Source organism: Rhopilema esculentum, chromosome 2 (genome assembly GCF_057945365.1).
Source record: "Rhopilema esculentum isolate cy_ngs chromosome 2, ASM5794536v1, whole genome shotgun sequence".
In the NCBI taxonomy this organism is placed as follows: domain Eukaryota; kingdom Metazoa; phylum Cnidaria; class Scyphozoa; order Rhizostomeae; family Rhizostomatidae; genus Rhopilema; species Rhopilema esculentum.
In genome coordinates, this window is record NC_142816.1 from 1 (window position 1) to 11,786 (window position 11,786).

The 11,786-nt window shown below is 35.9% G+C and overlaps 1 protein-coding gene across 1 annotated transcript; it reads right to left on the reverse strand.

Moving 5' to 3' along the window:
- Positions 1 to 52: 52 nt before the first annotated feature.
- LOC135695506 (E3 SUMO-protein ligase KIAA1586-like) lies at positions 53 to 2,326 on the reverse strand. The gene is made up of 2 exons (XM_065214619.2): positions 879 to 2,326; positions 53 to 619 (listed from the first exon to the last, which is right to left on the reverse strand). Exons 1-2 carry the CDS (start codon positions 1,879 to 1,881, stop codon positions 141 to 143), a joined length of 1,482 nt encoding a protein of 493 aa, XP_065070691.2. The 5' UTR covers positions 1,882 to 2,326; the 3' UTR covers positions 53 to 140.
- Between the last annotated feature and the right edge of the window lie 9,460 nt (positions 2,327 to 11,786).

Genomic DNA, 11,786 nt, shown 5'->3' on the forward strand with positions numbered 1-11,786 from the left:
CTCACGAGGCGCTAGCAGCGTGCCAAAATCATGACAATGTCTCTTGTCCTGAAGTAGATACAAATGCAAAATCAACATAATAAAAACTGGGTTTCAAAAACAACGATCTAATAGAGTTACTTTTAATAGTGTCCACAAAGTCAACAGAAAAATCGTTCCACATTGTTCAACTCATCAAAAGTTGCGCGTTTGCATTTCCTTGTACGGCTATCGCGAGAACTCTTATGCTTCTGAAGCCCTTTCGATGTTGACTTTTTTGAGTGCCACAGCTCGACAAGTAGACCATTGATGCTGATGAACATCAGTGAGGACAAGTGGGAAACAGACAAAGATGATCGAAGTTTGGTGGATGTTAAATTTAGCTGTGAGAATCCTTGTTCTGCCTCTGCACTACTGATGGGGATGATTTCAAGCAGGCCTTTTACCAACTTTACTTGAATTAGGAGACTGGTGGTTCGAGGATCACTGAAGAATTCTCTGTAGGAAGTTACAATATTATTTGTTTTAATATTGAACCTACTATATATTCTCAAAATCATGTCTTCTCCTGCAACCCAAGGGGTTTCTTCATCGTGTGGCCACCTCTCTGGAACAAGGGCCTGAGCATCATTCAGACTCTCTTTCATTTATCATTCTTGCTTTGACGTTGTCAACAAGAGCTTGTACAAATTGCTCATGGTCAAATGATGCATTTTCACGTCTGCTTGAATGTGCTGTCTTGAGCACAATACCTTAAAACATTTTTGGACTGGTAAGGAACTCAAAAGAATACTTTTCTGTCAAGGAATCTTTAATCTTTATTAGAGCATTCAATGTCCACTTCAAATAATAAGATGCTTAAATTATTGTTGTGTCTCTGTTTTGCAAGGACTCTCAAAGTATAGCTAATTGACCTAAACAATCTTTTAACAAACCAATATCTTCAGCAAACTGTTTTGTTTGCATTGTGCACAATAGGCCTTTATACATAGCATTTTCTGAATTTTCTGATGCATTTGCCACTTTTTCAAAATGCTTCAATAATGCAGAATAATTTTGCCCCAAAGATGCAACAGCTCTGTATGAAGATGCCACCCATCTTGTTGTCAATAATCTGCCAACCTTTCGAAGCTCGGTATCGATACCACTAGCAATGTTGCTTAATTCCCTCTGCATTTTTGGTGATTGTGAATATACGCAGTAAATCTTTGAAACGAAAGCTTCCACTTGATTAACACCTTTAACTGACTTTATTGCATCTCCAACCGCCAACTCTAACCTGTGATTCAAGCAATGCCATGTAATTATCTGTGAATATTTCTCTTTCAATTTGGTTGCGACTCTCCTGTTTACCCCTGTCATTACAGATGCACCATCACTGGTAAATGCCACGAGATTATTTGTGCGATACTCATCTGTGATCTTGTTTTCGTTAAGGACTTTTACTATAGCACAAGTTACACTGTCTGCATCTTGTCCCTGGAACTCAATCATACTCAAAAGAATATTTTCTGGTGATCCATTTAACAATGCACGAAGATAAATGATCAAACACGAGTCCTTTGCTGCAGATGTTGACTCACCTACTATCAAGGACATTTTTCTTTCGTTATCCACAATTTCTTTAGCTAATGATTCCCTCATTGTCGTTGAAGCAACATCAATCATTTCAGTGCATGACCATCTGGAATGCAACGTTCTTCTCATATCTAACCCATTTTGAATCTGAGGACCAATCAGTTGCTCATAATCGGAGTAAGGCCTTTTCTCTTTTCCAATGTAGTATGTAGTTCTTATGCATTTCTCTGTTATTGTCTGCTCATTAGTCATCCTAGAAATTAATGTCATTTCGCCCTTGTTCTTCATCATGGTTTTCGAGCTCAGATGACTTTTCTTGAACATCCGTAGAGTTTGAAACTTTTGGCTTTTTTATTACAGTGAAGTAATTCAAAACTCTTTCAGTATTATAAGAGCGTTTATTCATGTTTTTATACGATTTGTTTACCTGCTGTTAATTGAGTCTCCAAAGAAATTCACATTGTTTTGCTTAGGCCTTTTTGCTTTGGGCGTGATTACGAGGTTAGATTTCTTTCAGGAATTTCTTTCCTTCTTGTGTGTTTGTTCATATGGCCCCAATGGGCAGAATTTCCAAAGAAGACTTAATAACGGAATTATCACCCCAATGTGTGTTTATTTAGCAGGGAATAATACAATATAACAGTAAGACTCGACAAGATAAAAAAAAATTTTAAGACAGTTTGAACAATTAGGGGGGGGTATAGCCCCCAAAAATCTTCCTAAAAATCTATAGGGGCTGTGCCCCCCATCGCCCCCCTTCTCTACAGCGCTGTTTTTAGGTTGTTTCGAAACAATTCAAAATTTTTAGCTTTTTTGAAAATTTTTGATGGTTCGGGGTTATAAAAATTTTACAAAAATGACCAAGTCCTTATTTTCAAAATAAGAGCCTAAAATTCAACGAAACTACCCGAAATATTGTTCAGAACGTGTAATAATACCTTCTTGGTCGTTTCGAGTAAAAAAAATTTTTTTAAAAAACATCTAATTTTTTGAACTTTTTTGCTGGTCCAAGGTCGTGAAATTGTTCAAAAATGGCTATTTTCTTATTTTCAAAGTAGGACCCTAAAATTCAACAAAACTGCTAGAAATATTGTTCGGAACCTGTATTAAGACTTTTAAGTTGTTTCGACTAAAAAAAATTTTAGCTTTTTTGAACTTTTTGCAGGCCTGGGGTCATGAAAATTTTATAAAACTGACTAAGTCCTTATTTTCAAAATATAAGCCTAAAATTCACAGAAACTACCCGGAATGTTGTTCGGAACGTGTATTAAGACTTTCTTGGTTGTTTCAAGTGAAGAAAAAATGTTAGAAAAATTTTAAGTTTTTTGAACATTTTTGCAGGTCCAGGGGCATGAAATGTTTCAAAAATTAATATGTCATAATCTTCAAAATAGGAGCCTAAAAGTCACCGAAACTACCAAAGATGTTGTTGGGATCATGTATCAAGACTTTATTGGTTGTTTCGAGTAAAAAAAAGTTTAAAAATTTATAATTTTTTTAACTTTTTTGCTGGTCCGGGGTCATGGAATTGTTCAAAAATGGCTATTTTCTTTTTTTTAAATAAGAGCCTAAATTTCAGCGGAACTACTCGAAATATTGTTCGCAACATATATTAAGACTTTATTTGTTGTTTCCAGTAAAAAATTTTTATGAAAAATTTCTAATTTTTTGAACTCTTTTGCAGGTCAGGGGTAAGGAAATTTTTTTAAAATTGCTTAGTCCTTTTTTTCAAAAGAAGACCCTAAAATTCAACAAAAACTACTCGTAACGTTTTTCGGAGCGTCAATTAAGATTTTATTGATAGTTTCGAGTAAAAAAGAAGTTTTTCAAAAATTTCAACTTTCTCGAACTTTTTTGCAGGTCTGGGGTCATGAAATTTTCCAAAAACGACTTAAGGCATTCTACTGGTCCAAAAACTTAATTTTTTTTAATTTTTCACAAATGTTTGTTTTGTCGTTAAAAGATTGTTAGACTATTAATATCTAATAGTATATATTACTATTATATATTAGTATCTAAAGAGTAATATGTGAAAATATTTGTTTTTTATGGATTTTCAAGACACTACAAGCGACTTCAAATAAGCTGATATTTTTCTCCCCATAATATTGTCAACTTTAATGCTATTTCCGTAACCCTTTTTACCCCAGCTCTGGACTCAAAACATAGGCAAATCATAGATAAACTTGAAGCTTTGTTTTCAGGGATTCCTATCATGAACAAGTCATATTACTTTGGGCTACGTGTGATTTAAAATGAACTATTATATGAGGACAGGTAATTTTCCGCTATTAAGGTGACATCCAATTCAATCCAACGTCTGATTGGCTAATGTAGAAAATTCTTATTGACGATTGGCCAAATCACCGTTCCGACTTGACCTTGACATGTCTTTAGCATGAGTTTCAAACTGGGTGAACAATAGCCTCAAAACTGATAACAAGTTCTTTCAGCACCAAGACAAAAAATATTTCATTCTTATAATTATTAGAGCCAGTTTTTGAGGCAATCTACATTTCATTTTTTGTCAATCTATGGTCAATTTTGTTGGGGTTGATTTAATATAACATTTTTTGGAGTCAGAGAAAAGGGGTGTTACATACCCAAATTTTCAGAGATGAGGGTGTATTGCGGTACCAGTTATGTCAGAGATAAGGGGGTAGAAATCCATTTTTGGAACTCACATGGTATATAGAGTTTCATAGCAGTGAGCCCACTGGGGGCCACCCAGAAGGCAGAGTTGACAAAAGCAGAAGAAATAAGAAGGCAGTGAATGGAAACATTCGAGGAAAGCAGGAAGAGAAAGCAGGGCGTAAAAAGAGCAGGGGAAGGAGTTAAAAAAAGAATTCATGAAAGAAGGACCCACGAAATGATTGACAATAAAGAAAAAGTTGATCAACAAATGAAAGAGAAGGAATTAGGGCTAAGAAAGAAGGAAGTAGAAGAAAAGGCAAGGAAATGAAATTTGTTCATCAGCGAGAAGCAGGGGCAAACAAACAAGTTGGGTGAGTTGAATAAAAAATGAATGGTATTTATAATCACTTAAATAAACAGGAGGAAATGCTCAATATCTTTCTGTCAAATCAAAAGAGTTTAGAATAAATGGTTAAAATCACTTGCAAATATAAAACAAAATTAGAAAATTACATTGCAGTTTTATGCTGTTTTCCCTTCTTAATTACATTCCATCAAACATTACAACTATTTTCATTTATTTTTTTAAACATTGGTGAAATAGTGCTGTATCTGAAACAGTTCTATTTCAAAATATTCTGTTGTGGCACTCCCATACAAAGAGTGTCTAGCATTTTTCAACAAAATAGAAACAGTATCCTGTTTTCCAACAGCACTTAGTTGAATTTTGAGGTTCTTTTTAAAATCCATAAATTCAAAATAATTGATTATGTCCCCGAATAGCCATTCTATGTTAATCCTGTACAAACTCATTCTGGCGTTCCAGAGTTGTTCTTCTGCTGCTAGATTTGCCCCTTGGAATGGCGCCTGAAGTTGTGGTCTATGAGAATAGGCACCAGCTTCATATAAACATATAACTTCTTCAGCAGACAAAAAAGAATTTTCTTGCAGCAAAGGAAGAAGATAAGACTCTTAGTATACCAATATTGTGCCATCAAGTGTGGCAACAGTTTGAAATTTCATGGCACGAACTCGCTTGTGTCTGTTATACAACATTATTTAGTTCTTGTCTGGTTTAGATATAGGGGGCACTGTGCCGTCAATAAACAACCAACACTTATTTAGAAGAACAGTATTTCGGACTCTATTTCGCCCAAAAAACAACCTGCTCCATAAGCTAAATCCCCGGCGGGTTCACTTCTAAAAGAATCTAGATACCATGTGAGTTCCAATAATGGATTTCCACCCCCTTAACTCTGATATAACCGGCATCGCAACACACCCTTATCTCTGAAAATTTGGGCATGTTACACCCCTTTTCTCTGACACAAAAGAAATGTTAAATTAAAGCAGCCCCTTGGCAATAGATTTGATAAAAAGTAAAATGTAAATTGCCTCAATAACTGACTCCCAATAATTAGAAAAAAAGAATTATAAGAATTAAAAACCTGCCTCAATCTTAAACTTTCAAGTAAGCAACTTGCAAGTAGCTATTGTTTTCATTACATCCACTATAAAAGACAATCAACAACACTTCATCTCAGTTTAGCTTATAGTTTACATTACAACATTGTCTCAAAAGTCATTTCAATCCTTACAATTTAAAATGTCATATTTGCATTCATTGTGTTGTGACATGAACAGCTTACTGTGAGCTTCTTTTTCATCATTGAGATTTTGCTGTTAAAGCTTGAGCATCTTTTGCAATCAAATTTAAACAACTTGCAATCAAATTAAATTTCATCTAACAAAAAATACGATTCAAAACCGAATAAAATTAAAATAAATATTATTTCCTGTTGCTACGGGGGCTTTTTAAACTAATTAGTTAAGAAATATGCTTACTTTGGCAAATTTGCTTATTTTCTGGGTTTTGCCTTCCCTTACCCCCACCTGAAAAATGAATTTCTGCCTTTGAACATACATAGAGTGATTTTGGCTTTTGCTATGCATTACTAGAAGTACCTTCCGTTTCAATATTTCTGCAGTGCTTCTCCCGTACAGTCTATTCGATAGGCCCCTTCAAAGGCAGTGTGTCGCGCCGTCCATTGGCTATTGGTTTATTAAATTTTGAGGGTCCTCGAAATTAGAGAAGCTTGACAAATTAGTACAACTGGTCAATAGCAGGTAAGAGGCGTCCTTTGTTACCAAATGAAAACTCGCTGAAATTAGACTTACTCCATGAGCCTCTGTTTCGCTACTGCCTCACTTGACGGACGCTACAACTAGGCAGGGAATTTTCCTCAACAATCTGAACTTCGACCTAACTTTGAATTTCATTTTACGTTAATAGCAATTCGACCATGCTGATTCCAAATCCGAGATGGGCCCTTTGAATTTTCGACCGGATATGTGAATTTTTGATGACGTCACAGAGGGACATTTTTTGCCAGTAAAACACTCAAAGCGGGGCAAAAATACACGTAAATTGAGTGCAAATGGTCTCAATCGATAGTTCCCGATGTTATGATTTGAATGGTATATAGTTCTCAGAGTTTTGAAGATGTCAGCAAAAAAATTGATGACGTCATCATTTGGCAAAACAGTACAGTATAGCACGAATAGCGGGTAAGCGAAAGCTGTTGATTACAATATATTCTTAATGTTAACTAATACTTGACCACAATGTATCTATTTAACTAAATCATGGTAGCCAATCAGATCCGTCAGAATCATCATTATCGCTTTCGTCACTTGACGATTACCAAAAAAAATTATACTCCAAATCTTCTGTTTCTTCACATATTCCTTGATTGTCAACCTTGAATTCAGGTGCATATCCAGCACGTTTTTGGGAAGGAGAATTACTGTGAAAGCTTGTGAAACCTACAAGGAATAGCTTCTTGCCCTACCAAAATTTTCGACACCACCTATTCAGTCTCACCCTTTCTCCGTTGAAATGACAAACGATACATACAGGAAAGATAGCGTAAAAGTGGCACAAGGCAAATAAGGGGCGAAGAGTCTGCCCGTCCTCACATTCAGGGATATGATCAAATGATGCTTCAAGGAAATGCCTGGAATGCTTTGTTCAACAACATTGAAAACAAAAAATAATTGATTGAGCTGGCAGCAAATTTTTTTCAAACTTAAGAAAGAAGGAAGTTAATATCGGTCCCGTTTATCTTAACGTGTGATGAAAATACATTAGCGCTTACGAAAACTACTTCTAACAAACTTTTCAAGTGCGATCATGAAGAAGCTCATACGAGACTTATTGCATGCTTCTCTTCAGGACACAAATGTCGTAATAGTAGCGAAAGGCACTGACGGTTTCATTCTGCTGGTCTATGCTTACAGTAAGCTTCAGCCTTGCAACAAATGGTACATGAAAATATATCATGACAAATACGTGGACATAGGCAAAGTGAACAAATACCTTGGTTCTAAAATATCGTCTTACTTGCCACAATTGCACAGTCTGACAGGTTGTGACACAACTTTCTTTTTCTTTGGGGTTCGGAAGATCAAAGTTTTAAATAAAGTGAAGAAAAAGCCAGAATTACTAGATTTGCTACAATCTATTGGCCAAAGTGAAATTTTACCAGAGAAAGGACTTGAAGAAAGTATGAAATTTGTTCAAACAGTAATGTACTCTGGCAAAGAAACAGAATGATTAGTGGAAACGTGCATACGTCTCTACAAGTCCTTGAAAACCAAAGCGTCACCGGCAATCCCACCCGATCCTGATTCATTGCGGCAAGCCTTGCTACGTGTACATTTCCAGGCATATTATTGGCTACAATTCGAAAGCTATACAGTCACTAACATTAGAGTTGAAGATTGTGACTAGAAGAAGGATCTTCAAAACGGAATTTTGGTGCCAATATGGTTTACTGGTAATTCCTGTTTTCATTTACTAGCTAGTCGTTTAGTAGGTAGCAAAATATACAACCATTGTACTAGAAAATCCGTTTTAGTAGGAAAAAGATTTTGAAAAATATTTATTGTGCAAAATTCAATGGTGCCATTTCTACTACCATTTCAGGAAGTCAATTGCCTTCGTCAAAGGAATCTGCAATTAAAACAAGAAGCAATTCTCCTTCCCAAAAACGTGCTAGTTGGAGTATATATTTTTTGGATATTCGTCAAGTGACGAAAGCAATAATGATGATTCTGACAGATATGATCAAATAGATACCTTGTGGTCAGGTTAACATTAAGAATATATTGTAATCAACAGCATTCGCTTACCCGCTATGCTTAAGATTGGCGGTAACTTCCGATCGCGTGGCGTTGGCGCGGTTACGGACGGCGAGGTTTCGAATCGTCGTCTTGCAGAGCATCATCGATCGATACTTCGATGAGATCCTCATAACAGATTTGGACAACGAAGAGTTCTTAAAAGACGTTGAGACCCCTTAAATTTGCGTTTTTCGCGTAATTTCTATACTCTCTGAATTCACTCAACTTGTTCTTTTTTCATGTTTTTTTAACATTCAACAATAACAAGTATATAATTAACGAAAGCCCAATGAGTCCATGGCCACTGAAGATTTTTTTTGGGAAATTTAGAATCATTTGCTTCAGTATAAATAGCAGTGCTATGACGGTATCTCAAAAACATTTTGAAACATTTATCACAGGTCAGCAACAGCTTAAAGAAGTATATTCTAAGATTTTTTAAACGTGTGATACAAAACAAAGAGCGGGAGAGGCTTAAGGTTAACCCATAAAATGGTCTAAAGGGCAAGTGTACCAGATGCCTAATAAAATTTCAAAACGTCTTAAACCTGCTGCGCAGGCACCCTATAGCTTATATAATAGAATATATTAGCAACATTAGCCTTCTTAAAAGAGACAAATTTACATCTATCAATTTTCAGCGAAAAAGTAATTACTATTTTATAGTGTAATAACACTGAAAAATAGGAAAACTTTTAGTACACATCAGTTGAAAAGGAGCCTATTGCCAATAGCCCCCTTCCTAGCGATAGTCACAGGAGTGCGAGTGAATTTTTTTACTAAATTTTTTAGCAGAGCAAGCTGCTTTTTATCACGTGACCCCTATGGGGCGTGTCCATTCAATTTGAGATAGAGGGTAGACATTTTGTCTTTTCTTTCAGGGGCGAATTTCCTATAATTCATTGGGGGCTTGGACAGAATTCTTGTCTTTACCAAGGCTAATTTTATTATCATTCATTGGCAGTTTTAACAGAATTCTTGTCTTTGCTGATGGAAATTTTACACTCGCGGACGTAAGGGCTGCAGTGTGCCCGCGTAGCGCGCGTAACTGGGGCTAGTACTCTACTATTTTGCCAAATGATGACGTCATAAATTTTTTTGCCGACATCTCCAAAACTCTGAGAACTAGATACCATTCAAATCATAACATCGATAACTATCGATTGAGACCATTTTCACTCAATTTACGTGTATTTTTGCCCCGCTTTGAGTGTTTTACTGGCATAAAATGTCCCTCTGTGACGTCATCAAACATTCACACTTCCGGTCGAAATTTCAAAGGGCCCATCTCGGATTTGGAATCAGCATGGTCGAATTGCTATTATTGTAAAATGAAATTCAAAGTTAGGTTGAAGTTCAGATTGTTGAGGAAAATTCCCTGCCTAAACAGAGACTCATAATCCAAAGTATTCAAAAACTGGCGCTCAGGACAACTTTTTGTCCTACCAATCACAGAGCAGCTTTTCAAAATACGGCTTTCTGATTGGTTGGCACCTCAATTTCTTTCATAACGAGGTATCTTTTTAAAAACATCGTAACCCCCGTGTTGTTACCGTTACAAAATATCACTGTCGAGAAATGGCAGAAAACTGTTGGCTGTTTTCGAAGATTTTGAAAGTGAATTCTGTTGCAAAGCGTACAATGAAAAACACATTTTTGCGTTCGCACTCTGCTGCAAATGGAAACACTTTGTATCATTTTTGTATGAACTTTTTGTCCCGAGGATATTCCTTAGTACGCTCCACTCTCAAAAGTATCGCACTGGCTTGACGAAAAGAATTAAATGACGACAGCGTTGAAAACAACCTGACCAGTGAATTTTTAACTTCACCTTTTTGAAGCCAGTAGGCGCTAGTTTATAGTCAAGAACCAATTTCAAACAAAACTTAAAAAAATTAGCAACACTTTTTATCAAATATTTGATAAATTACTTTAAAAGATCGAAGTGTCGATTTTTTTATCAGAGAACCTTGAAACCATAGTGAGACCTGTTAAAATTTAATCAAAAATGATGATAACAAGTTTTGTTAAACAGGATAAGATAAATTTGTATTTCCATACATATTCATAATAATTATGTCAATGATACAACAACAAACGTTAAAATTAATTGATCCTAGGGATTTTCTTTCGCCGATGCGCCGAGTAAGAGGACTTTTCCTTCATACACCTAAGGGATTTTTCAAGCCCAGGCCGGACACATTCGGGCCGACCTACACATGGAGAATGCAACCTGACATTGAGAAGTTCAGACGATAAACACCACAATTCAGTGAATATAATTAGTATAAACCAAATTCAATTGGATGCAAACATGTTTACCACAACATAATAAACTACCAAGACAAAAAGTCGCGATGACAAAACTGAAGTTATAAATGATACTATAATCGAGTTCATATTAGATTCTTGAAAAAGTTCACAATGAAATTTTACTTTTACTCAGATTTTAAGTGTTGTTGGAAGAATTGTCTGTATTTATTCAATTGAGTTGTAACCTAGAAGATAGACATAACAAAAAATTACCCACAATATCAAGAGGCACAACTTTCTCCATTTTAATATCCTAGCTTTTGCCACGGTCCTAGCTTAGTTCAAAGTTTGGCTTAACTCGCAATATTTGAAAGTTACATCCAAATTAAACTGGTCTGGAAAAAATTATCGGTAGAATAAACGCTTGGAAATAAATCCAGCCCTTGTTTTCGATTTTCCTAAACCATGCCTTTCTCCTTCAGATGCTTGTCTATCCCCATTAATTTGAGTTAGGATATCATTGAGCCAACAAAATCTGAGGTTTTTATTCATTTTAGTCACGCACAAGCCACAGCAATTAACGCAAACAAGTGAAATAACTTATAAAAATCTTTCTACATGACATCTTTGAAAAAATTATAGGAAAATACCGCAAAAAGATCTACTTACGGTTGCAAAGTCGGAACTTTTCACTGTAACATCCACACCAGAGAAATTCCCAAATTTACATGTGAATGAAAGAGCTGTGCAAATGTGCAAATCAGGGGGGTGGATTTGGAAATTTTTGAAAAGAAATCGAGAACGAGACAAAATTGAAGTTGCCAGTTTTTGAGTACTTTGGATTATGAGTCTCTGTTGTAGCGTCCGTCAAGTGAGGCAGTAGCGAAACAGAGGCTCATGGAGTAAGTCTACACTGAAATATATAACTTTTGTTCTTTGCATCGATAAACCAGTGAACGACGCAACGTATTGCCTTTAAATTAAAACTGAAGTGAATTGAATTGCATGATTTAATTGGCGGGAAAGGCGGGCATTGGAACAAGGCTATTTTGTGACAAGCATTGGTGACAAGGCTTGCTTGTATTAATATGACAGGGGCTCCGTCCAAAAGTTTTCACGGACACTGGTTGTAGTGAAGCTTGAGTTGAGTGAGGCTT